At 37.6% G+C, this 27887-nt stretch overlaps 1 protein-coding gene and 2 long non-coding RNA genes across 5 annotated transcripts; 2 read left to right on the forward strand and 1 right to left on the reverse strand.

The window, feature by feature from the left end:
* The first annotated feature begins 757 nt into the window (after positions 1-757).
* Positions 758-8659, forward strand: LOC121330220. Its single transcript, XR_005951843.1, has 3 exons — positions 758-1377; positions 5776-5875; positions 8124-8659. It is a non-coding gene; the product is annotated as an uncharacterized LOC121330220 (long non-coding RNA).
* LOC121330221 lies at positions 3798-20033 on the reverse strand. Of its 2 annotated transcripts, none has more exons than XR_005951844.1 (3): positions 19473-20033; positions 14590-14665; positions 3798-5069 (listed from the first exon to the last, which is right to left on the reverse strand). It is a non-coding gene; the product is annotated as an uncharacterized LOC121330221 (long non-coding RNA). The 2 variants fall into 2 exon arrangements; XR_005951845.1 differs by lacking the exon at positions 3798-5069 and adding an exon at positions 12755-13144.
* On the forward strand, positions 17093-26164 carry LOC121330219 (transcription factor PU.1-like). 2 transcript variants are annotated; one of them, XM_041276562.1, is made up of 6 exons: positions 17093-17454; positions 18458-18551; positions 20908-21098; positions 23544-23627; positions 25418-25538; positions 25623-26164. In XM_041276562.1, exons 1-6 carry the CDS (start codon positions 17431-17433, stop codon positions 25934-25936), a joined length of 828 nt encoding a protein of 275 aa, XP_041132496.1. In that variant the 5' UTR covers positions 17093-17430; the 3' UTR covers positions 25937-26164. The 2 variants fall into 2 exon arrangements, with proteins under 2 accessions (XP_041132496.1, XP_041132495.1); XM_041276561.1 differs by having other exon boundaries at positions 17094-17454; positions 25385-25538.
* The last annotated feature ends 1723 nt before the right edge of the window (positions 26165-27887 follow it).

The raw sequence follows: 27887 nt of genomic DNA on the forward strand, positions 1-27887 counted from the left end.
CGAGAAGGTTTCTTCGGTTTCATCTTGAAGTTCATCCTGAATTCATCTCGGTGACTCAAACTGACTTCTCACTTTTACTCTGAAGGCTCAGACCAAGCTCAGTTCTCGGTGGAAGAAATACATTTACTATGAACGAGAAAATGAGGAATTGGGAACAAGAAATGAAACTGTTGTCCCCAAGCAGACTCCTGTTTCTGTCCCACATGTCTGAATGTCATTCCGAAAGGCTCAAATCAGACACAAACCCACCTCGTTCACAGTGGACTGTACTTGCAGCGTGCCAGAATAACCAACTGTGGCAGTAAATACAGTAAGCATCCCATGCCAAAAACAAAGGCAGTCTTAAGACAAGGTTATATATCTGGCATGTCTGTGCTGTTTATCAAGACCAGGCACAGAGATCAGCAATGGCACAGGTCTTGTTTCCAAGCAGCAACAAACTGGATACCTGTCTCTCAAGCTGAGGGAACACAAAGCCACTGAGTGGCTTGGAGCTTGGTTTCAGGAGACTAGGTTTCAGGCTACTGCACGACACACCAGGGGAGGCTTGGGGTTTGAGACAGTAAAGCTGTCTCAAACTAGGAACTCCTGAAAAAATGGGTTTGTGTTCCCTCAGCTTTAGAGACTGGACTAATGAACATTCTGCCCTTTACTTTTATAATACAAAATGTAAATAATAATAATAATAATAATAATAATAATAATAATAATAATAATAATAATAATATTTTCAGTTTTTGTAGATTATACTGGTTTTTCTCTGCAGACGTCAAGTGATCACCCCATTCCATCTGCTTATCACAAGACAGTGTGGCTGTTGAGCAGGGCATAGGGAAGCAGGAGCAGAAACCTGGTAGCCTCCCCTTGGCCTCTCCCCTCCCAGCCAGCTGCCCCGCAGGCCAGCCTTCTGGTGTCACTGTGATTAATATCTTTTTTTCTGCTGGAGTCTACGACTAACCTGGCCGTTTGGGGAAGTCTATAAGTTATAGCCTTACTCCTATCAGTAAATAAAAAAACCCTCAAGTACCAGCTTGAATGTGTGAATAAAGGAAGTTTTTGTGTTCACTATATTGACTTCCCTGTTTGATTTATAATTGTCAGGATTTTTGCCTTTGCCTTTCCATTCCATTGCCGTTCAGTTAGAGAGCAGCAAAGCGAGGCAGAATGGGTAGAAAGCTGTGTCAAACCAGCGCACTGGTTTACTGAATATGTATAGTTAGCATTATAGGGGGAAAAATAGCATGGGGTAGATTTTTTTATAGTCTTCCCTGGAAAATAGAAGGCAGCGTATCCATCTTAGTATATTTAGAATGAAGGTAAGAAGAAAGAAGAGGGGAGGGAATTACACATCACAGCTGCTTCCTAGTCTCCCAAAAGGTAAGGCATTACTGTACTGTACCGTTACACTCTTGAACATGAAGAGGCATCTTTCCATACAGAAGGACCACCTTTTTGACCAGCAGACTTCAACTGCATTAGCTTGTGTATCGGTACTTTTGTTGGACGTGTAAAAATATTTTTTTCAGAAATAACAGTCAGCTGCATACACTAGTTCCTTTTTATTTTCCTAAGCTATACGGTTAGTGGAACTGGCATTCCTATTTGTCAAGAATGTTTTAAGGAGGGGTATCTGCTGTTAAAAACACCTTTGCGAATGTAAACAAACCGTACCATCAACAAAGCATGTTCTTTTACAGCTCGAGAGTGCAGAAGGTTGACATGTGAATTCAGTTAAACAAAATCTCCTATACTTAAACTTTCTCATTGATCAACACATTCACTTTATCTGGTTTATTACTGCAAAAAAAAATAAAATAAATATATACAAATCTGTTGCTTCCCAAGTGCCTCAATAAAAAGATGTTTTGCTTTCCCATTCATTTTTGGATGTCCTGTTTTGTTTTGTTTTTTAACTAAAAAAACAAAAACATGATGCTTTGTAAGTTGTAGTTAATTGTTATTTTAAATATAATATGTTGTCCAAAAATATTTTTTTGCTGCCATTTTAGGAGAAAAAGTGGATCCAATTGAATTTAGTAATCAAACCAGCAACCCTTTTAATAGCAGTCAGACAGCAGTGGTACTAAACTCCTGTGGTAGCCATTGTGTTTCCTGTTTTTGTTTGACGCGCTGGTCAGTACTTACGAATATGTCTTTCAAATAGACTGCTGTCTCAATATGAAACAACAGCAGCCCACAGAATGGCACCACATGATTGTCTTGTGAGGGATGGAATGATTAATACTGAAGTCAACCTGAACGATGACCTCTGTACTCACTGCAGAGGCATTCTCAGTCTCCTCTGTTTTGCCATGGTCTCATGTCGTCCAACTCACATATCAAGATTCCCCATACCCAGGTCACTGGGGGCAGAAGGGAGTCAGCAGTCTAGCATACCTACTCATAGAGCCAATAGAGTGATCATGAATGTCTTCTGTTTGCTTTGCATGTACAATACAGAGATAGGCTGCTAACAACAAATGTTGCAGCTGCACACTATGCACTGAGGGAACAACTGAAAGATGGGAAAACTGTATCATGGTATAAAAGAAACATGTTATTCAAATAGCACTGCTATATTAAAAGTGATGGTATGTTTATAAAAAATAAAAACGCAATTAAATAATATAATAGAAATGTTAGGAAACTTTTAGCGCGTCAGTTAATCTGTTTTAATGGTGTTTCCGGTTGTCGGTGTCAGGTGGCTGGAATGGAAAGTAAAGCTCTTCCTTTGCACGCTTGGTTGGTCCCACCATTGACTACCAGAAACAGATGTGAAGGGGTGACTGAATTTTACAGCGTGGGACTAACAAAAGGATTACAGTAAACTGTACCCAACATGAGTTACTATCATTTGTAGTTCTACCTATATGAAAGTAATTTATGGTATTTTTCAATGGTGTGTGTGTGTGTATATATATATATATATATATATATATATATATATATATATATATATATATATATGCCTATCAATTATGTAAGGAAGTGATTACTTGAACGACTTTGTTACCTCTACATGCTTTATGCAAGAGGACCGACTGGTATAAAAATGCTAATTCACAAAGTGCAGAGTCTCATTAAAAGCGCAGATTACAACTCAGTGGTACAAGCGATGATAATCAGGTTTTGGCGAGAGTGAGTCGTGGATCCTTGCTCAACATTTATTTCTCATTTGGGTTCTGTTCTTAAGACAAAGACTGCAACACCCAATTAAACATCAACGGTTTTAGCAAGGCAGGACCAAGTGTATTGCGTAGTGCATGATACATCACGCAATAAAGTTAACAGATAAATTAATGTAGCAAACTTTGCTCAGAATGAATGGCCAACAAATAATAAAGGTTCAGATTACTATAACAACCAAAAAGCAAACTTAAAGGGTACTAAAACACCAGCTCATTGCCACTGTGTTAAAAGGACAATTACTAATGACAGACCTGTGAATGCAACAAACTACTTTACAGCACAGTGTGCATGGGCTAATATTGGTCAATAGCAAAATGTATCTGTTATGGAAATATTTAATTTAGTTTGAGCATCATATAGTTTGTTCAAGGGCTGGACACACAATTAGAACTGCTTGACTGTCAATCGGGTTAGGGCCATCACTGCTACCAGGACAGACACTGGTTAAATTGTTCTGAAGGGAAAGTCAACATCATTGAGTTAGGAGTGAAAATCTGCAGCCATGTCTGTTATCCATAATGACCCATAGAGTTATCACTTTTAATTCTGTTCCTCCCCTATAAAGGTTTCCCACAGTAAAAGCATAGCAAAGTGTAATAAAGCACAGTGAAAGCATGGTAAAGCATAGGTAAGTATTGTAAAAAAATAACAAGGTATGTTAAAGCCTATTAATTAACACCATAAACTATGATATAGCTGGGGGAAAAGCATGGTAAAACTGCAAAAATACTGTGTGAAAATACTGTGGTAAAGGGGCATGAAACAATGGTCATTTGGGCAGCCTTACTTACCAAGAAAAAAATGTGAATGATTTGGCCCCCATTTGCTCTAATCACAGGCTTGACCTACTCCACAAGGTGCCTCCAAGTATGTTTTTAATACTATGCAGATTACAGTTGCAAATGTATTATACATAACATGATACATTTCACATACACAACACTGTATCAGTCGTGGGGGGGTGGGGAGCAGTCTGCTGTCCGTTTAACCATAAAGTGTTCAGACTCCATGCTCTTGCTCAATTGCGTCGTTTGGAATTACCTCAAGTGACTCTCAGGTTATTACCACAGCCTCTGGAAGCAGCAGGCTGAGGTTTCTCAACAGGGTTGTGTAATGAATGGAAATGTCCAGGAAACAGTTTCAAACAGATAAGGATGTGGAAACCTGACTAGAAACCCCACCCATTGAAGTGAATTGCAGAGGACCATCTTACTCCTGTAGATGCACTAGTGTTGGAATAAGGGTTGTGCTTTTTTGTGGTTAAATCACAAAATCTTTTTAATAGAGAAAAAGATTTCTTGCTGCTACTGGTCGCCAATATTAATCCTAAACGCGTTGCATCCAGGTAATCTGACAATGCTGTACAGAACCTCTTTTAACACATGCTGGACAAAAACCTAGCTTCAGATTATTAGTAAGAAAGGCTTGTATCTGATCACAGTTGAAGCCCAAGGAGGTCCTGAGAAGAGTTGTGTAACCGGGTGCGCATCTGCAGATGTAACGAACTTCCTGAGACGACAGGAAGGACTTGGCAACTCACTGCTGCCGGGAAAACTAGGCACAGATATGCATGACACACAAAAATTGACAGTTTTAAAAAAATTAAATAAACAGACACCACAGCATGATACTGACTGCCCAAAGATCTGTATCTCTTCCATTAAGATTTGCTGAACCATTATCAATTATTGTGAGGAGACAAGACTGCAATTGTGGGCATTCCAGGATTTGCAGATGGAGTACTATCTATCGCTGCAGTCTAAGTACTCCTTGTTTACAGTGGCAGATTTTTATTATGGAAGTGAATTCCACTGTGTAGCACACTTACAAACTGACTGGAGTCCTGTCGTGCTGGAGTGTTGAGCCTCAGCGCACCTAAACTGAAGAGACAGAGATGGAAAAACTGTAAGACTCCTACTGCATAGCAGTTTCACCCATTCCAGATTTTACTGCAAGCTTCATGAGCCACAGCCTATAGGTAACAAGCTCAGTATGTGTCTTATTAAACATAGTAAAAACCAGGAGTGGATCAAACTGCTATGCAATGTGAGTCTTATTGCTATCCCTGAGATGCATTGGTTTTGATGCATTGTACTTATGATGCCTACACTGGGTGGCACATAAGTATGTGACACTTCAGAATTGTATCTAGAGAATGAGAATCTGGGGATATAGCCGTAAGCATGCATGCAGATGTCACACTAATTTTTTACATGTACATGCAGAGCACGTAGGTCATAGTGATCTACTCTCGTAATGTAATTGCCACATAAAATGCACCACAGGAGATGGTATTGCACAGTGTCGTTACTCGCCTGACTCACAAGGACTACAGCAACAGTGCTTGGGAGAGCTGGGAAATTTCTTGCAAAGACCACCAATGATTCCAGCCTCACCTGCACTGATTTTTTTGATATCACATAAAAAGAGAAAAATATGTTATTGTGTCAGCAAAATTTCAAGGAGATGCAGTGTCATGAGCCTGGAAGATACCTTTATGGGGGTATTCATTTTAAGATAATGAGAATTGGTTGCTCCTACTTCTTGTTGGGAATCTAATTCAAATACCTCTGGGTATTCCCACAGGATTTCAGGATCATTCAGGATTTTGTCATGGAATCAGGAGCCGTCCTTTAGCTCTTGTGCAATGAGCTTGACTGACAAGCCGGACGAAGATGCATTCAAGGTTGCTACAGCCTACCGGTATCAATAATCTTTGATGTAAAAGGGAACTGGGCAACCCTAATCCCCTGCTCCCTCCTCCTCCTCCTTCTCCTCCTCCTCCCTCCTCATAGAATGAAACCACCATTGTGCTTATCCCAAAAAAGTCGCCAACATCTAACCACAATAGGTGTATTGAATCCAGTATTCTCTGTGTGTAACAACAACACACAGTGACCTGCACAGGGAAGTGAATCTGAACGAGAGTTTCCTAGTTCCCTTATTTTAGGCAAGTGTGTGCGTGTATATGTATGTGTGTGTGTGTGTGTGTGTGTGTGTGTGTGTGTGTGTGTGTGTGTGTGTGTGTGTGTGTATGTTTTTGTTTTTGTGCTGGTGGAGGGTTTCTAAAGTGACAATTACTATTTGAACTGCATTATTACTATTGCAGAGAATTATTTAAAAAAAATGAACACAAGGATGCCATCTTTGCGAAGTGGCCAAACAATGTGCATCTTATGCAATACATCAAATTGAACACAATTTTGAAAAAAGGTTTGCTAGTGATCCAGTAGCTGACATTGCTCAGTTAAAGGCACACTCTTAAGTTCATGATAATGACAAGATTAAGGTGATGACAGCTTTACCAGCACCGTCATTGTAAAACATCTACTCTCTTTTCCCTTTCCATTGAAGCTTTTTGCAGATTGCAAAATTACAAGTAACACGTACATCTATGCAATTTACAATTACAACATGATTCACAAATATTCCAGTGTAACTTTCAAGACCTTGTGCACAGGCCACAATAAAATGACACCTGACATCACAACCAGGGAGCATCTCCTCTGAAAAACTGTCTAGGCCAGTCGTACAATTTGAACCCGGACAGTGAAAGTTTTCTTGTGAGCACTTTGAGTGTAAGAGTAATGGGGTGTGGTTAATGTTAAACGTGTTTTAAAACAAAGAAAAAAACATAATGAAGCATTAAAAAAACTGCAGGTAGTTCTGCTTGATTTACGTTTAAGGACACAGCTACAGACAGTATCTCAGTATCAAGATTAAGTAGTAAGTTTGCAAAATGTTTGTACCTGTCTGTGTATTTTGGTTTCTTCCCAAAGCTTTACTACGGAAAACATATAATAAAGATTAGAAGGAGCATTTTACTATAGTACTGATCTATCAGTACTTTAAATAAATCACTGATCTGGTCTCCTGGTTCTGAGCCAGCTGTACTGTAAAATAATCACATGCCACCCTTGCAATAAGGCTCATCTGCAATCACCGACTGGGGACAAAATCCATAACGGCAGTGCATCTCACAACACTGCATGTTACATTTGCAGCCACAAGAGGAATTCAAATCCAACTATTTTACCATAACATACATTCTCTTTTAACTTGATTAGTTAACAAATAACAGAAAAGTGTCAGTATGTGTGTTATTTATTGCAGTTTCCTGTGTTCCTTAGCATGAAGAAAACAAGCTCTTATTTTAAATCCAATTCATTGGAAGGCAGAAGTGAAAGTTTTCAATTTTCGATTCTTTTTTTATGCAAGCAAAGGCAGTGCAGGATTCTTTCACACAGTAAGGTTCTTTTCATAAATAAACCACCTTTAAATACACTGCATGAAAGGCACACACACAAACAACTTCAGAGCTGTTTAAAAGGTAATGAGATTTAGAGTAACTGTCTGTGTCTGTGTACAAAGAAAAAATGACACTTCTCAAATGATACAACGTTACACTAAATGTCTCCAATTATTGTGTATTTACATAGTAGTTACTTAGTAAATACACATGTATTTACACATAATTGCAACGCTATTATGCATAGTTACAATGTACTTAATGTGTAAATTTTTTTGCACAATGTAACCCTAACCCTAACATTAACTCTAACCCTCTCCCTGACGCTAACTCTAACCTTTTACTGATACATTTGTGTACTTACACATTAAGTACATTGTAACTGTGCGTAATAACAAAGTAACATTTGAGTATTCAAGCTAAGAATTAAAATGTTGGGGTTTTTTTTGTGGAAAATGACCATATTCATATTCATTCCCATAACAAAATTTATGAGTGCAGAAATTATATCTTCACACAATAAACAGAGGAGAGAAAAACTGTGCAGTGGCATAGCCGTTATTAATGTATCTGATGAGGGTTTATTTTTCAGTGGATTCAAAGAGAAAGAATATTCTTTTGAAGTTTGATTCCAACGTGCTTGTCCTGGCTCTAGTTTATAATGCATGTTTCACTTGCCTTACAGAGCCTACCCTGTGTGAAAAGCTGCTGCAGAATTGGAGAAGTCTCAGGTATGCTACGTGACATCACCCTCCCCACACCTGCATGAACCAGAGAGCCACCCTTTGTGTTTCCATTGTTTTGGGAAGTGGGAACAGTTCTGGGCCTGTAACCACTAAAAGCCATTGTCATGGCAAGACAGAGTGACTAGATTGTTTGTAACTAACTCACAACAAAGAGGTTTTTAACCACAATTTAAAAAAAACCTTAACATTGCATGCGGACCTGTTTTCAAAGCAACTTCATTGTAATATAACATTAATATGATCTGGTGTCAGCAGTAAGATCCATATTAAATGGCCAGGTTAAATGTGTTGGTCAGGTGGAGTGCCACTATCTCATAGGTCAGTAGATCGGTGTGGTGTGTTGGAAGGTGTTTAAAATGTAAACACTATTGCACTGCATACTAGATGAACCCCTTTCCAGCTACCTACGTAGACCCTAGGGTTACCATAGGACTCCATGGACACTAGGACAGTTTGGGACAGTTCAGGCTTTTCAACCCACACCCCAGTGCATTCTGGTAAGTGTATTGCTGCTGTGAAAGGTACCTGAGACAGGTACAAATATACCAGAATGCATTGCGATGTGAGTTGAAGAGCCTGTCCCAAACTGTCCTAGTGTACATTGAATCATATGGTAACCCTACTCTCACCAGTAAATGCTCCCCTGTCCAATAAGAAACACATACATTATTACAAAAAAAAAAAAAAAAAAAAAAAAAAAATCCATTTGATTGTATTGGTGTGTTTGCAAATGATTGCATCTCTTTGAATTTAAATGTAGAGAGCTTGCAGAGCCTGTTTTTTTTAAATTGCTCTCAAAATAGATGCAAAGAAACCCCTGCTGATTCTGGTGAAAAATCAGATGTATAAATACACTTGGAAATGTTGAATGTCATCAGTTTTAAGGGAGAAAGGCCAGCTGTGATAAACTCAGTGCCCACGAAACCAGGCGTGTGGTTTGCACAAAACTAGCAATCCCAACACAATGACACCCCCAGGCTTATTACAAATATAGTAGTCAATTTAATATAAGCTTGTTTGTTAATGTCTGTTTTTGTATAAATATGTCATTGAATGCAGCTGGGTTCTGTCTGGTCAAACTGTGAAAAAATATAATTAGAGACACCCAATATACAACGTATTAACTTCTAATTAATGACAAATATGATATTGTAGCCAGGAACTGCCAGGAAAAAGTTTTTTTTTTGTTGTTTTAGTATTTACATGTTTTTTTTTATTATTATTTTGCATGGAAAAGTCTAACATATGAACTGCTTTTATGGATAAATGACTGAAAACTGGGAATTGCAATTTTTAATTTGACACCTTTTAAACTGAGCTGCAGTCTTCTGTTACAAGCTTGTTAGTCCATCTGCATTTGTGATGTTTCTTGTGAATGTATGAAGTGTCATCTCCAATTATTTTTAAAATTGATATAAAAAAAAAGAAACCTGACGTACAGACTTCACAGGATATTTGTCACTGTGTGTGTTATTTACCAGGGTAAATTAATTAAGGGTTAAAAAGGACCTTCTATTTTCTATCTCTCTCTGAAAGATACATGTTTAATTACAGATGCATGAACCGATTGCCATGCGTTGAATATTCTATTGATGATTGCTTTCATTCTGATTACTTATTAATGGCAGCACTCCAAGCACTGCACCCTGCAGAACCAGTGGTTTTAATTGGGCTCATTTACCATTCCAGCTTCAATGCCGTGGTATCCCGTGCGAAGACAATGCAAACCAATTCCCAGATGATGTGTTTCAGGTCTGTCTAGATTAACAGAATCCGAAACATTTCAGTTGGTTTGCAACATTTCTGACCCTCCTGCTGACATTGTAGCAGGTCAGCATTGAGATCACACGGTGCGCTTTCAAATGCCACCTGCAACGTGTACAGTACATTCAAAATAACATGAATTAGCTTTTCAATTGGAAAAGCATCAGCATGTATACACATGGCCGCTCAAGAAGGCATGCACATGTCACTTTAATATTCTGCATGCCTTAGCAGCCCTTAATCAGTTTGAAAATACAAATACACGACTGCTTAGTGGCAGCTTCTCCTTTATCCTCTAAAGCACTGCTTTTCAAACCTAGTCCTCAAACATTCCTTTTTAAATAACTACAATCGTAACCTGGTGTGTACAGAGCAATACCTGTAACTACAGACTGTTGTGCTGATCGCAGCACAGGCAGTGCACATAGATACATTATTTATATGGTGTTATATAAAAAAGCAATAAACTGGTCATTATTTGGTAACATTTTACGATAACAACATTCATAACAACAGTATTACACCTGCACTTGTGTAATTACACTGCAATAAATAAATAATAATACATCATCTTTATTTTTATATAGCACCTTTCATAGTGGATCACCACCACAAAGCGCTTTACCAGATACAGAGACTAAGGTGTGTGAACTATGCATCAGCTGCAGAGTCACTTACAACAACATCTCACCCCACAGATGGAGCACAAGAAGGTTAAGTGACTTGCTCAGGGTCACACAATGAGTCAGTGGCTGAGCTGGGATTTGAACTGGGGACCTGCTGTACCAGACAGGACCACTCAGCCTCCTATAGTAGTTTTTGGAAGAAGGTGATTGCATTTTGTGTAATTATTGCCTGTTTAATTGCACACACTGCTTCCAGTCCCTGGCACAAGTTTGCCCTTCTCTTGGTAAGTTTCCAGGTCTGTTTTCTTATCTGAAGCTAAAGGCACCATCATGCATTAGAAAACGCTAACCATTAGTTCAACCAAAACCCACTGCTGGTGCTCTAGCCTGCCTCGAGAGGCTCGGCCGGTGTCTTTATCATCATCGCAAGCTGCTTGGGACATTCACTGCGCTTGTGAAACCAAAATTCCCATGTGAACTGACAGAGATAGCGATGAGCAAAGTCCTCAACAGATAGTGACCAACAGGGTACTTTTCTCATCTGCCCACATCCTTTTATTGTGTTAGTTAACCTCCCTCTCATTTCGTTTGGCACTTTTATTTTTCTAAGTGTTTTCATGTTTGCTGTAAACCCCTATTAACTACATAAATCGTTTTTTTTTTGTTTTTTTTTAATTTATATATTTTCAAAAATCCTATCTGGGTTATCAATTAAAAAGACAATACCTGCAAAGCACTGGAGCTGAATTATAAGGTAAGTCAAGTAGACAGACGTGTTCCTCGCTGCCTTCAGCACCGAGCATATCACCTTTATGTAGTTTGAACACGGTCCAGCCGAAACATTTGCCTGCTTGACTTCTTACGTTTCACGGCATTTCACCCCTTTTTGTGTAAACCAGACTCATCACCAAGCCCGCTGTCACATTGTAGTTTATGGAGTTAATATTGAGTAGCACCATGCTAATCACACTCCAATTCATAATCTATTGATGTAGTATTACTACTGCTTTAAAACAGCAAACGTCATTGCAGACAAAAAGCGTTTTACTGTATAGCTTGATAAGCACACTGTAAAAGGAGAGTTGTAAGGCATTAACTGTGCATAGTTATCAGTTACAAGCTGTGAAGGCACTCAGTAACCTCCTCTGACTCTCTCCTCCCTGGGATTTCAAAAAGGGCATTTCACCTGCTCAAGATACAATCAGGTGCTCTGTTAAATTCCACTATTATTATAATTATTATTTTTTGGTGCATTTTGGGTCAGTAAGACTCGCTTGGTTGCTAAAGACTTCTAGGTACTTTTCAGCTAGGGGGTGAACAATGGGTGTAGTGATCTGGGGGTTTACTTGGCAAAGCAAACCTGGACTTGGATGAAATACACCTGATGGACATGCATCACAGAACACAGACAGAAATGTGCTTGTCATGTGGTCCTCTTGGAAATGGCTTTTTAACTAAAACACAGTGCATGCTGTATGTTTTCTTGGACAGCACTTCTATCTGTGATAACACTATATTTTTTATTTATTTTTTACTCTTGACAAGGGGAATTTGCATTTCTGCAAAGGTCCAAGGGGCATCAGTATTCTCTTATTTCTTTGGGTGGAATTGGCAGACGCATCGGTTTTGTGTTGTTCTAGCACCGCTAGCTCATCAGTGTTTTTCCCTTTTACTAAGATGCTTTTTTTTTTTTTTTTACAGGTATCAGGTGAAATACTGTAGCATGCCACAGCATTATTAATATGGCTCATTATTCCTCAAAAAACTACCATCAGTGGCACATAGGGCCAGGTCAAAGGTCAAATCAAATTAATTTGGTGGTCCACAGCACAAGACCACCAGTCACTTGAGTCTATTACTATAACACTTTATATTGTGTCTCTGATTACTGAGTATTTACATAGTAGTTATTTAGCAAATACATGCCTAATTACACATAATTGCAATGTTATTATGCATAGTTGCAATGTACTTAATGTGTAAACGTTTTTGCACGCTATAACGCTAACCGTAACCCTTTTCTGATACAATTGTGTACTTACTCATATCATGCAAAAAGATTTACACATTAAGTACATTGTAACTGTGCATAATAACATTGAAATTATGTGTAAGTATACATGAATATACTAAGAAACTACTATAAAACACACAGTATTTAGAGAGACCTAATATAAAGTGTTACCCACATAATAGCAACAACACTCTCAGCTGCAGACAGATATTGGACCTCTTCTTTTATTTAAGTTTCCTTGTCATGGGCTTGTGAGACATAACTGTCATTGTGGAAAATTATCTAGCAGTCTTCAAACCACAGTAAAAACGTGTTAACAAGTTTCATAGGAAGACGGTATTTACTATAATATATAATAGATATTCGGCGCATTATTGACTCAGATCTTTATATACAGTCTTGGAGATAGCGTGGACGTTGTACGAATGATTGCAGGCAGCTGATGGGATTGCACTTGCTTGAGTGTCAAGCATGCATGGGTACAGATGGAAATGATTTTTTTCAGTGGGTGTGATTTTGTTGAAGCGGCTCCAGTCCTGAGGTGACTGCAGCGAAGCTGAAGGGAAATGAATTCAGTTGGAAAGGGTTAGCACCAGCATGATGGCAGTACAGCTGCAGTGACACTTACTGCTATTTTTATCAGGGCTGGTGATGACACTGACACACACACACACACACACACACACACACACACACACACACACACACACACACACACACACACACACACACACACACACACACACACACACACACACACACACACACACACACACACACACACACACAGACACACACACACACACACACACACACACACACACACACACACACACACACACACACACACACACACACACACACACACAGACAGACACACCCGCATGCACACACAGACACACAGTCACACAGTGCTGTATGGTAACACAGCTTAGGCACAGAACACACTTTAGGCAAATAAGAGCATCTGGAGCTCTTTGCACAGCGTTCTAATGACATAAAGCATTCAAATTCTTTGAATACTATTTCAATTGCTTCCCTCTTAGATTTACATTTATGGTCCCATTATCTAATATGAGAAATACCAAATAACAAGATCTAAGATAACTGTATCCAATTATTACCGTGTGTAGGTATATACAGTGTTGTTTGTAAATTTTGTAATAGCCATTAAAAGGATAGCAATATCATAATTAAAATACTATCCTAAGATAAGAAGGGTATTTCAAGGTACATGAAGTGGTTTTTGAAAATGGAAAAGCAAATGCTTTTAATGAAAAGGGATTCAGTTGAGTGGAGTTTGCTGTGGTTACAGTAGTATTGAACACCTGTTTGTAAATAAGATCTCTCTGGTAGAATCAACGTGATAAGCAAAAGGAACACTCACCCAGGTAGGGTTAAAAGTGGGAAGATAAAGTTCATAGTGCAAGCGCTGAGGTTTCTGAGGTAAAACCTTAACAGTATGACTGAGATGTCAGATGGATTGGGTTTCTAGAACTGTGGTTGTGCACAGTATAGTGAGGGTGCTGAATTACATGATTCATGTGGACTGTGAGAATCTTTAACTGTTACGATTTAAAACTGATTTTTGTTTTTACAATGTTTCTCTTTTATTTTGTTTAAGATTATTGTATAACTTATTCATATCTAGCTATCTGTCTATCTATCTATCTATCTATCTATCTATCTATCTATCTATCTATCTATCTATCTATCTATCTGTGGACATGGAATTAAAACTCCCACTGCACAGCAGTTTGATCCATTCCTGGTTTTACTATGTTTAATAAGACACACTTCAGCTTGTTACCTATACACTGTGTCTAATCAAGCTAGTCCTGAAGGGCCAGTATTCCACTCCAGGTTTAACAGGTGAAATTATATAGTTACCTACTTCAGGGTCTGGATGGAGGTTTGACTGGTTCAAATACACAATTTAGAACTAAGACCAGGAGTGGAAGGGCCAACTTTTGGCCACCCCTGATAAAAATTAAAAACTACCTTTTTTGTCCTCTGCTGCAGTGAATCCCTGTGGGGTGGCAGCGACCAGGTTGAGGAACTAAAGATGGGTTTTTACCTGCAAAATAACAGGGAACTGCAGTTATTTATAAGCGATGGCTCCTGAACAACTCAGGCTCCATTATGTTCCTGTAAAAGGAAGAACTTGTGGTGCTGGCTTTGATTAAAAAAGGGAACAAACCTGACTCGGGACTTCACTTTTAACAAACCGTGAATCAATAATGTAATGGTAACAATAAGCCACCTTGTCTGCAGTTTATGCCAGCACTGATTTGCAGAACTGGTACTCTTAAACAAATTAACGGCCCTGATATCATTGTTGCCTTTGGGAATACCTTTTTTGTTTTGGTGTGTGATGGGATAAGGTGTCTTTTGTTAAGTATTGAAAAGATTATAAAGACATGGGGACAATTTGATAAAATGCCACCAAACCTAAAAAACTTTGCAGACAAAAACAGTATATATACATTGATACATATAATTCCTTTTTAAAACTTGAGAAACAATAATAATAAAAAATGTACGTCATTAAAATAGAATATAATTATGTATGAACGAATGTATTGGCTATTTAATTCATATGGAAAAAGCACCAGTTTATTAAACTTGTGTTCAATGCTTGCACCAGAATTCATCAGCAATTACATTTGACTTACAAATCGCATTTGGAGCCAGATAAGAAACTATTACCATTATTCTTGATTGTTTTCAAATGAAAAAAAAAAAGAAAAAGAAAAGAACATTTCAATAAAAAGCTATTCCTAAATGAGAAAAAAAAAATGTTAAGGATGTTTAGTTGCTTTCTAGAAATAATGACAATAACACTAAGATCCTTAAATGATAAGGAACACCCCTCTTAACTACCTCCTGAGTAGCAGTCTGTACTCTCTCTCTCTCTCTCTCTCTCTGTAATATATGTTCGGTTTCCCTATATAATGCTCCTCACCCTTACACATAAATAATTAGCAATAATGACTTCATTAAAGACAGAAGCCAGACCGGACTTGTTGCATGCTCCTGGTTACACAATCAAATCCATACACAATTCTCCATATGAAAAACTGTAATAACTTTCAGGATTGTTTTTTTTTTTTTTTTTCAAGGACCGCTGTTAAGGACTGCGTGTTTTTTTAGGCTAAACTTTTTTTTTTTTTTTGGTTAAACAGTGCTGTGAAAATGAGAATAAACTAATAAACCCTCTCTAAAACAGCTAAAAAAATATTTGTAGCGAACTGACCATTTTTTCTTTCTTTTTACTCAAAATGATCTAAAAAAAAATCCTTAAAACAGTCAGGGACATGCTTCAATCACATGTATCAGTAGAAACTAAACTTATTATTTTCTGGGAGTGCAGATTGGGCAACTGGAATATCAGTGACAAAACATGCATGTGCATGGTTTTAAACATAGATACATTTTAAGTTTAGTGACTATAAATACAGCTACCATGTAGATGAATGCATGTAACATCGCAGGGGGCAAGGGGTGCAAAGTTTGTTTACCATTATAAAAATAGATGTGTTTGTGGGGCAGTTTTGTTCATATAAATAGCACCTAAAAGAGATTGTGCAATTATATATGTATGTATGAAATGACATTCTTTTTAAAAGCCCTTGGATCTTTTTTTGTTGATTGTCACAAACAGCATCAGCTAATGTACACAGAACTAGTTTCTGAAAACTTAAAACGTTTACATATATTTTTTACATATATAATGTTTACATATATAACGTTTATATATATATTTTTTGTCTGAGCATTTCAAACTGACTCAGTGTGCTTTTAACTGTTACACGTCCAAGGAATTTTAAAATATTATGGGACGTCAACAAACGAACTGCAGAGAATCATGACAGCAGCATAAAAAAGTATAGTGAAGATTAGTTCATTGTTGTACCAAACAGATAACCAGAAAAGTACTGTTTTGTTTTTTGAATTATTTTTTTATACTAAATTTATAGTGAAGAAAAATAATATTACTGTGCGTGTACACAAGAGGTTTCCTTTGAGATATTTGTACACTTTATTAATTCTGCCTTTTTCACTAAAGTTCAAGAATGTTCATAGGAAAAAAAAAATTTCAGCAGAGGTTTAGTTCATTTTTAAAGCACTCAAAACATTTCTTAAATCAGTCCTTCAGGTTTTGTGAACAGGGTCCATTATATTTAATGTACAGTAGAGAGCACCATGCAAAATGAGTACTCACAACTTTTAAAGTATGTATACATTGCTCAGTCCTGGACCAAAATTTGTTAGACGTTTTTAGACAATAATACAAGAAAATGAATACATTAATTAATTAAATTAAAATTATAATAATAGCATGGACCTCTGGCTGTGCCCAATATAGTGTACACTATACTGTTAGAGGTACAATTGAAAAAGCTGGCACCTTTAGCTAGAAATGCCTGATTCATTGAAAAGACACAGTCTGATTTGATTGGCCGTGTGTGATGTCACACTTCACATATAGTGCTTCAATACTTCCATCTGACACACACTCAGAATCAGGAACTTTCAAAAAAAACAAAACACCACAGAACTTCATAGGCCACACTAGGGCTGACAAAACTCCAGCAGCTTTCTTTTTACAGTATTAATTAAACATCAGCTGCCTTATACACAGTGCGCTTCTATATTCTTGTGCAGCTAGACAAGTTGCTCAACCTCGCTTTTTATTGGGAAAGATACTATGTTTATTTAAAACCAAGTTTGCTGAGAAAAGTCTGCATTGAGTTGCGTGACATGACTCCCTGAGCTTCGCAGAGACACTTGAAGAGCACCAAATATCTGAGAACGTATTTCAATCAGCAAGCCTATAGGATGGAAGGGTATATCTTACCACATGTAAGTATAACTCTTTCTGCTTCTTTCAAGACATTGACTGTGCTACTCTGCATCAGCAGCAGGGACTGCAAAAAATATGACCAGCAATGTGGGTGGAATTTGAAGATGCACATCAATAAGTTGCAATTGTTTTCTATCACATATACATTTAAATTGTAAAAACAAGTATTTCCTTTCTCTTTCACTCTTGAACAAAATATACGAGTTTCCGATATCTGAGATATCAGTGTATTTTAAATGGGTCAGACTTTTCCTTCAAATGCTGTTTCATTGCACTACTTTATCTATAACATTCACATACACGCATTAAACAACATCTTTCACAGGTTGTCATTTATTATATATATATATATATATATATATATATATATATATATATATATATATATATATATATATATATATATATGTTAGTGCATATATATATAAACAACACGTGCATATACAATAGTTTTTTTTTTATTATCTATAGTATAATAGAGGATATCATGGCATTACCATGTAAACCGACTTCTTTTTGGAAAGTAAAACGTAGCATAATTTGTTTCATCTGTAGTTTAAACAAAATTTTATTCAATTGAGGCGTATTATTGTTTTGTAATTATATTTTAAAAAATTAAATTCTAAGCATGTGTAGTTTACAAACATGCACATGTTATTACCTGCAATGTATTCGGTTTTGTATTAAGACTGCTACTCGGTAGTTCAAAATATAACATTTTAGTTTGTTTTACCTATTTTCCATCCTGTAACAGTCAGGAGATTGATAGCAATTCTCTTCAGTACAACAGGTTGTTTCTGAAGTAGATGCTTCGCCGCATGAACACGTTTACTCACGATAACAGTAGGCCAACGAGACTACACGTTTAAAATCCGTATTTTCTAGTTTGCACCTGTTAGCTAAGTTTTCACCACTGTGCAAAATCAGACTTCATGCAGTATTTAATTTGATTACATTCGATGCGTTCAGACAGTAGTTAATATGTATTTTTTGATCTGACAGCATGCAGAAGAAATTATTACATACGATCCTGAAATTTACAGACAGCCTCACGAATATTATCCCTATCTGAGCAGCGACGGAGAAAACCATGGAGGTAAGCTGAAATATATATATATATAGTGTATTATTAATATAATATTTCAGTGTAGTCTACTGAGGCTATTCGGCTTGGTCGCATATGCAAATGAAACGTTGTTCTCAATTGCATTTTAAAGAAGGAGATTGAATTATTATTATTATTATTATTATAATTATTATTATGAATTATTTATTATTATAATGATGAATGATAATTATACTAAAGCCAGACTTATTCAAGTAAAGAAAAAGGAAAGAATAAGTGAAACGGACAGTTTTTTAAATATATTGCAGTCTAAGAATTTATATAGCTGCTGAGCTATCGACGACTCGATATCGAATTATAATTATGTATGTTATTATATAATAATAATAATAATAATAATAATAATAATAATAATAATAATAATGTATCCGTGTAATTAAAACGTGTAAAGAACCCACCCGTTTGCTGAAAAACCTCGGCTAGGTTATAATTAGAGCAGAAACTGAGGGACAGATTCATAGAGAACTATTTTTTATCCCGTTTTTAAAGTTAAAAAAAAAAGAGAAACAAAACTGTTAATAAATAAACAGGAGGCTTAAAAGCTCACGCCAGCACCTTAATTGTCCCTTTCTAGTTCTGTACAATTAGTAATTAGTAAAATAAAATAAAATAAAAAAGAATTGTGCAAATGATCTCAGTGCCCTAACTTTACACACGGGTTCAAACTAATTAACCACGTTCACCAGCTTAAAGGGAGACCAGAGAAGTAATATTACTGCAGCCTAATGTATTTTACGTTTCAACAACTGCCCAATGTTAATCTACTTATGTATTTATTTATTTATCTATTTATGGATTTATTTATGTGTACATCTAAATGAATTTAATAGTTAGATGAAAAGTTTTGATGTTGACAGAGAAAGTACTAATAGAATAACGGTTTATACTTACATGTATTCCTGAATGTCTATAAGATGAATGCAACGTCACCAACTAAAGCTATCCAAAACCTGAAACTACACGAGTGTACACCGGGAACGAATCTTTAAAGCATACAATAAAACACCGTATGGCATTTAGTGCTTCCGTTGTATTCATCCATTTTAATGTGTCATTTCAAGAGGCCGATGCGTGCAGATTTAACCCCAAAACTGGGCAGAGGAAGCGAAGTAAACCACTCTACTACTGCAACCCAATTATTTTGATGAAGTAACTGAAAGTGTTTATGTTTACAAACTGACACGATGGCACAAAGGTTGAAAACGGGAAGGAATAGAGATGTAAAGACAGGGACATGGAAATAAGAAGATTTACGAAACAAAACCGAAAGACTCATCACGCATCCGTCTGAAAATAAATACATAAATAAATAAATCGTTTTTTTTTTTTTTTTAAATATGAAACCGTTGCATGCTGATAAAGCCGAGGAATACTGTAATGCTATGTCTCTCAGGGCGGTGTCCTTCTTATGATGTCAATCTGCAGGCCAGGAGGAAATAACCCGGTGTTACTGACTTAACATAAATAAAGTTGACTGCAATGCTTGGCAACACGCCGATACAAAGCTATTTCGGCTCCTTATGTCTACGATACAGAGAGTCCCGCCACAGGAAGAATACTAGGAGTTAGACGTCCGGTGTTCCTTTATTGGGCCAAATGACTGAATGTTTCACAACGACGTTACGAACCATATAAGAACAAAACAAAACAAAACAAAAACACACGGAACTGTTAACTATTTTTTATTACTCGTTTTGTGAATCTATGTAACATATATAGTTTTAAAGCATTTAACCACCTCTGTGGAAAGCCGGAACCATTTCCATTTTGGTTAGGGATTTGTGCTGTATTTTTTTAGTTTTAATCAATAAACAGATAAAATACCCCTGAAACAAGAAAGAAAGAAAGAAAGAAAGAAAGAGGAGGGTAAAGGGGGGTGAAGGGGAAGGGGAGGAGGGGAGGAAACGAGAAGGGAGGGTGTGAGAAAGAAAAAGGGGGGGAAGGAGAAAGAAGAGGAAGAACGGAAAAAGCGAAAGGAAAGGAAGAAAAGTGAGGAGGGAAGAAAGAAAGAAAGAAAGAAAGAAAGAAAGAAAGAAAGAAAGAAAGAAAGTGATGTTTAACTGTAAGCACCCAAAGAGTGTACTGCTTATTTTGTGTTAACTCATGCAGTCTGCTGCAGTTTATTTATGTCGCTTGAGGGTGGAGACACACTCTACAGTATTCCTTACATTATATGTGCTGTTGTGAAATAAACCATATCTATTGTATTTTATATCATTGATCACTATCAATGAGATAATGTAAAGAAAGCGTTTCTGGTTTGTGTTGTCTCAGTACATACGGACCTGACTGTGTTGGTAAAGCCTTGGCTCTCTCTCTCTCCCAGATCACTGTTGGGATTACCACCCTCACCACATCCACAGCAGTGACTTCGAAGCTTTCCATGAGAATAACTTCACTGAGTTACAGAGCGTTCAGCCCCTGCACCTGCAGCAGCTTCACCGTTACACTGAACTCGACCCCCTGCACTCTATTGACCCAGCTCTGGGGGCCACACATGTCGGAATATCCCCCCAGGTAAAACACGTTACCTATAACACTCGCCACTAGGGGCACTACCTGCAGGAACCCCTGTCCTACTGGGACATTCCATGTCTCCAAATTGAATAGTTTAATCAATTGCTATGTACGGACCGTGGATGAGGGTTAACAGGTTCAGGGCCTTTTCACAGATGGTTACTTTCTAGAAGCCACACCATTTGAAGCTCAAGCCGATATTACAGAACCTTCTGTGAAGCCAATGCTAAAAAAAAAATCCTAAAAAAACATAACAAAAAACAGTCAGATGAAGTAGTTTTCACACAGGAAAAGAAAAGGTTTCCATCTGCCCCCGTGGTCCTGTTTCAATCCAATGTGACTCAATCGTGTTGTGAAAGATGTCCATGTTGCAATTCCTTCAGATCCTGAAGAAGCAACCGTTCAGTGGCACGGGAGAGAGAGTGCGAGAGAGCGCGCGCGAGAGAGAGAGAGAGAGAGAGAGAGAGAGAGAGAGAGAGAGAGAGAGGGGTTCATTCCTTCTGGAGTGCCTGGCTTCAGTCGGGACGGTCTGCTTTTCCATTCGCTTCGGCAGTCAGTAGGGAGAAGACAGCAAGTGTTTCAGAGTATCTTGCCCGTTTTTTTTTTACAGAGCCCAAATAGAATTACATTTTGTGGACAGTGTAACTATGAAAGGTCCTGTCGTACTGAAATCTCCCACAATGCCACCCTTAACCCTGCTGCATGGATTGTACTAGTTTTACCCATTTCATATCCCAAATGGATCCTTCCCTAAAGCAAACACAGTGAGAGTCAGCGCAGACCTGAGACCAAGCTACTCCTAATCCTCTTCTTGTTTATAGTCTCTTTAGCGGCTCACCACTATCAAACTGTTCCACTGTGGTCTGAATTTCGTAATTAATTTAAAAATACACCCAAGTAAGAAGATACACACAGTATGTGTCTAAATATCCGGCTGTTAACACAGTGCAAGAGGGGTTTAAAACCTAATTTAAAGAAAACAAACGGAAACATTTGCTTTCATCCCTTGTTGGCTGCACACATCACATTCTTTAGATTACTTTTCAATCCTATTCTCTCTGCCATTTTCTTTACTATACAGAATTTGCACTAATGCTTTTAAAACATTATACAAATAAAATATCATATGAAAAAATTGTACATAGCAAACCAACATCCATTAAAATCCTAGAATAAGCAGACTATTTGCAATACAAGGTGTAAGCAGCTGAGGGTTTCAGCTACCATACAGTATGTTGTCCGAAGAATTCTTGCAGTATACACCACAGTATATTAGATTGCAGTTTGTAGGTTTGTAGAAGGTCCTTGTAAGACCTGTGCTATGCAGTGTCTTTGATATATGAACTTTGGAAAAAAAAAAAAAAAAAAAAAAAACATTGACTATACTGAGCAGTGCTTTAAAATTTATAAAAAAAAGTACGCCTTTAAAGTACATCAGATTTTGTAAGGTGTTTTTGGTGGACGACATCTATACTAAAATATTATAAAAAATTTGTAAAAAAATTCATTAAAAAAAATAAATAATTGATTGTTTCCTGCTGTGTGTAATTTCCTATGATGGTTATTATAGGATTCACAATGCAAATTAGAAATATACCATCGAAATCTTTCAGGATTTGTAAGTAGGACGTGCCAGATAATGTATGTGGTGCCTGAGTGTTTGAACCTGTTTCTGTTTAATCACTGATCTCTAAGCAACGTATGCCTGCGGTTCAAATAAAAGACCCCCTTTTTGTGTATCATAATCTGTGTTTGGTGTTGACGATGAGGTATTGTTCCCAGCAGGATGGAATTGTCTCAGCCTAACGCTTGTTGTCTCTGCATTGGGGACACAGCATGCACTGAAGTGTTGCTGTATTACCCAACTCTGGCTCTTCCTGGCTATGTGTAACAGCCCTGAGGGCAGCAGTAGATTCTGCTAACTCATTAACTGCTGGCTTGTGGATTTGTGCTACTTTACTACCCAGTGTAGCTGTCTGCTCCCCTGGGTTTTAGTTCCAGAAGATCTCAAGAGAGGGGGCTGGTCAGATATAAGCCCAAACCGTCACTCTCTCCCCTATTGCACCTACCCCGCCCCACTCCAGAGGCCCTATTCACGAGACCCTTTTGAAGAAATGTCTTTTGTTTAAAGCTTTTGTATTGTTTGTAAACATTCTCAGGTTAAAATGAGAATAACCCTCTAACCCTCTCTAATACAGACTAGCACACCTCCTGGTGTCAAATGCGCTATTTTCTAATTGTGTAATGTTTGTATAGTTATAATTATATAATGTTTGTATAGTTATAATTGGTAAAGATTCTTTTGAAAGTGTTATTAGCTGTTAGGCTGTATAAGTTTTATTTTACCATGCTGTAGAAGTGCTATGGAATTAAATTAATATACTGTACCGTATCCTTCAAACGTCTGCCCAGAATTTGTAATAATTCGACTTTGTGTGTCTTCAGTTTGTTGCTGGCACCTGGAAACCTGAATGGAAGTTGGTTTCACCAAATATACAGACTATACCTGAAAATAAAACTCACGGCAAGGTAATTTGTGATTTATTTATCAATGATTTATTTCAGTGTCTGCCTGCCTGTCTATTTATAAACTATTCCTTTGGTATTCAGTCAGAATTCATTATGACTTCTCTGCCATTATTTTAAAGTGTTACCATAATTATTGATATTTTATTGAGCAAGTTCCAAGGCTCTGTCCGTGGGATTATTGTTGTCTGATCCGGGTTGCAAAACCGGAGTTCAGGAGATGGAAACCCCCCCTGCATTCTGCTTGCTTCCCCTTTCATGCAATCACTTCTCTTCAATTCCTTTTAAGGAGATCATTCTGAGGGTATTATAAATTACCCCAACGAAAAGTTGGATTTAAAATAAGGAGAGAGAGAGAGAGAGAGAGAGAGAGAGAGAGAGAGAGAGAGAGAGAGAGAGAGAGCAAGAGAGAGACTGAGATAGATAGATAGATAGATAGATAGATAGATAGATAGATAGATAGATAGATAGATAGATAGATAGATGTTATGCTATATCTGCATATCTTATGATTAAGTTGTAATTGATGAATATTTGCATATGGATGATAATGCTATGCAGTTCCCATCCACACGCATGACCAGAGTGGAGAACATTTTATTTTAAATTGTTTATTACTTGCTAATTAATCTATTGAAAATATGTGAATATTTTGTCAAAGAGTTTCAGCTCGGGCGTTTCAGTGAAATGGGTTCAAATTTAGGCTATGCATTAGTTTAAGGATTTCTTTATAAAGTATATAAATGTGTTTATAGATGCATTACTGACTGTTTAAAGTGGAAAGTGTTGTCTAAAATTGTTAAAGGTGTTTTTAAAGACAACACTACTTTAATAGTTTAAAAACAGCTTACTATATGAAAAAATCACAGGATTTGTCAACAGTTAATAAGCAAACAAACAAAAAAAGTGCTTATTAAAATATTAAAATGTAGCGTGACCAAAGTTTCCACCAGTCCAACGCCTGGTCATGCTACCTTTCCCCCCCCCCCCCCGCTAGCCGAGTTTTGGGAAGACACAGTGTCTACTGCCCCCACCACCCCACCCCCCCCCCCCCCCCCCCCCCCCCCCACAAACACTCTGGTTGTCCTGTCTAACTTCCTCTTTCAAGATGTCTGTGTGGTCTCAAAGGGTCATTTTCCCACTGAAACGTCCCTTCAAGGTTAATTCACATTGCTGAATAGTGAAGAAAAAAAAACCATGTTGCACAATCATTATTTTGTATATAATTTAGCAAAGGGTGTTATAAATCAATGGTATGCAACCCTAGTCCGGGAGTGCCACGATCCGGCAGATTTTGTAGGTATCTCTTAATCATCAATTGCTAAATACCTGGAACACACAGTAATTCTGACCAATTAAGCCAATCATTGAATCAATTAGGGCTCGGTTAAAACAAAAACCAGAAATGTCTGTGGCACTCCAGGACCAGGTCCCTACTCCTGATATAAATAACGAAAAACGCCTCTCCAAATATACTATATGTGATGTTATAAATCATAGTATTGGTACAATTATTTTACAACATGACATGAATCTTTACAGTTGTAATGTGTCGTTGAGGTCATTGTACGCTTTTATTCCTCGTTAATAAACCATCTGCCTGTATTTTATAAATTGATCCATAAACGGAATTATCCTCTTTTCTAATTTACTGCCACAGCATTTCAACAGAGCCAGACAGTTTTAGTGACTGAAAAACAGGAGACCCATTTTTGGTGTCGGTTGAATGTTTTTCTCTTTCCTTTATCGGCGTGTTTTAGGTGCAGTATTTTCAGCGAGTCTTTCCTTTCCAGTCTCCAGCGCAGCGCAGTTCGGATGATGATGACTTGGAGAGACGGAGCCCTCCCTTCGAGGTGTCTGATGGAGAGACAGACCCTGCGGGCAGTATTCCTTTCGCAGCCACTGGAGAAGCAGGTGGGTGGAGGTAAACAGTTTCAATAACCACGGTCAGACAGAAAGACAGAAGGCTGGAATTGATAAGTCTGTCTCTCCTTGCAGGAAGTAAGAAGAAGATCCGCTTGTTCCAATTCCTGCTTGATCTGCTGCGCAACGGGGACCTGAAGGAAAGCATCTGGTGGGTGGACAAAGACAAGGGGACCTTCCAGTTCTCCTCCAAACACAAGGAAGTTTTGGCCCACCGCTGGGGGTTGCAGAAGGGCAACCGCAAGAAAATGACCTACCAGAAGATGGCCCGGGCACTCAGAAACTACGGCAAGACCGGCGAGGTGAAGAAAGTGAAGAAAAAGCTGACTTACCAGTTCAGTGGTGAGGTGCTGGGGAGAAGCAACGATAGAAAGATGTACTCGCACTGATACAGCTCCAGAGCTGAGGGAAAACCCACAGAAAAGCCTTAAAGACTGCAGCCAAAAAAGTCTTGGTGCTTCCTTTCGCTTTCATAGAGTACATTGAAATATCGAACTTACAGGCACATAAAAAGAGAACAAAACAGGTAGTCAATTTGCTAACAGTTTACATTAAGTGTCTCTAATTACTGTGCATTTACATAGTCGTTACTTAATAAATACATGTGTACTTGCACATAATTACAATGCTATTATGCATAGGTACAATGTACTTAATGTGTAAATGTTTTTGCACTATACATGTAAGCACACAATTCTGTCAGAAAATGGTTAGGGTTGGGGTTAGGATTAGGGATATATCATGCAAAAAGATTTACACATTAAGTACATTCTAACTATGCATTATAATTCTGTATAAGTACACATGTATTTAGTATGTAATTACTGTGTAAATACACAGTAATTAGTGAAACTTAATAACTAGATGAGTTCAGTGCACTGAAGGAGTTTAGCTTATACATACTGGTGACTGGCTGAGAGGAGCCATTCTGATTAAAAGAAGAAGTGTGTTGGTTCTGATAATATTATTAGCTAATTTAGATGTATGGCTTTCCACTGGCAAAACTGTTTGCATTGTAAGTAGCATGTATGTGGCCATGATCTCATCTCTAAACCCGCTGCCTCGCGTCCAAAGGAAGCATGTACTGTACAGTTGTTCTCATAGCAATGGCCAATCATGCTGTTTCCATTGCTGTCGGATCTAGAAGTCTGTGTACATTATGTACCTGTGTATGCACTGCCAGGAATGCAATGTTAAAGGACCCCTAGACAGAATGAGTGAAAATGCATTTTTTTAAACATTCTGTTACAAGCTCTTACCTGCCAAGACATTGAATTGAAGTGGAATGCTGCATTTCTTGTATACTTTGATAACTGGACATGCCATACTTTTGCACTGATAAATATCACTGTGGCGATTATCCCACCTATTCCAATGACGTAAGCATTAAAACCGGGGTAAAACCCCCAAGCAGAATTGCAAAAGCAGAAGTAATATAATCCCTTCATATTCCCACTGTTGTTATGCTACTTTAATTTTGATTTATTTCAACTGGGAATGTAGCTTGATCCAAGAACCACAGAAGAATTAACACAAATATGAAAGAGAACTAGTAAATATATTCTTTGCCAGGTGAATGTAGCAATATTGTTGACTGTATCATAATTCCAGCCAAATAAATGTATTTAGATCCTGTAGCTAAATGCTGCAAACAGTGCACTGCAATAAAAAATGATTAAATGTGTTTTTGCATATATACTATTACAGTAAAGATCAACAATCGAAAGGCAACACAGAGTACCGGGAGCTGCTTGAATAATATGGGGAACTGCACGTTATAGAAAGCAGGAACTGATACAGATAAACACAACACATGTAGAAAGGGTCATTGTTCCTAATGTCCACAGTCACACCTCACTTAATGCACCAATTTCTGTGCTCTTGAAATTGAGTTGGCTATATTAAGCAACCACAGAGCCTACAACATCACATGACATTATTCTGTGTTTGCAATTTGTTAGGTATTTAGTAAAGAATTCTTATATCATTCTATTATAGGCAATGTATGACATGCATGTTCCAAAACTGTTATCCAAGGTTTTCAATGTGGTATGTGAAAGTCACTAAGTCAGTTTTGATCAATTGAATGAAGTCTGGCACGCGTGAAATGTGTCTAGGCTGCTATGAACAGCTAGAACAGTACACTTTATTTCATTAATCAAAACAGGCTTAACATGAGGTATACACAGGGTAAAGCTGTCTTTCTTACAAAAATGTAATTTAAGTTTGCATTAATAATCATGATGTTTTTTTTTTCCTTTTTTTGGAAATGTAATTTTAATGTTTCACCTTTTATTCATTGCTGTCATGGATGAGCAAATATATTCAAGTCAGAAATGT

Source organism: Polyodon spathula, chromosome 17, assembly GCF_017654505.1.
Source record: "Polyodon spathula isolate WHYD16114869_AA chromosome 17, ASM1765450v1, whole genome shotgun sequence".
In the NCBI taxonomy this organism is placed as follows: Eukaryota; Metazoa; Chordata; class Actinopteri; order Acipenseriformes; family Polyodontidae; genus Polyodon; species Polyodon spathula.

Excerpts from the sequence above, each read along its gene's own strand:
- LOC121330219 (XM_041276561.1), top strand. The coding sequence starts at position 17,431 with ATGGAAGGGTATATCTTACCACAT. Across the intron at positions 17,455-18,457 it reads AAGGGTATATCTTACCACAT|CATGCAGAAGAAATTATTAC; the intron begins GTAAGTATAACT and ends TTGATCTGACAG. Across the intron at positions 25,539-25,622 it reads CGCAGCCACTGGAGAAGCAG|GAAGTAAGAAGAAGATCCGC; the intron begins GTGGGTGGAGGT and ends CTCTCCTTGCAG.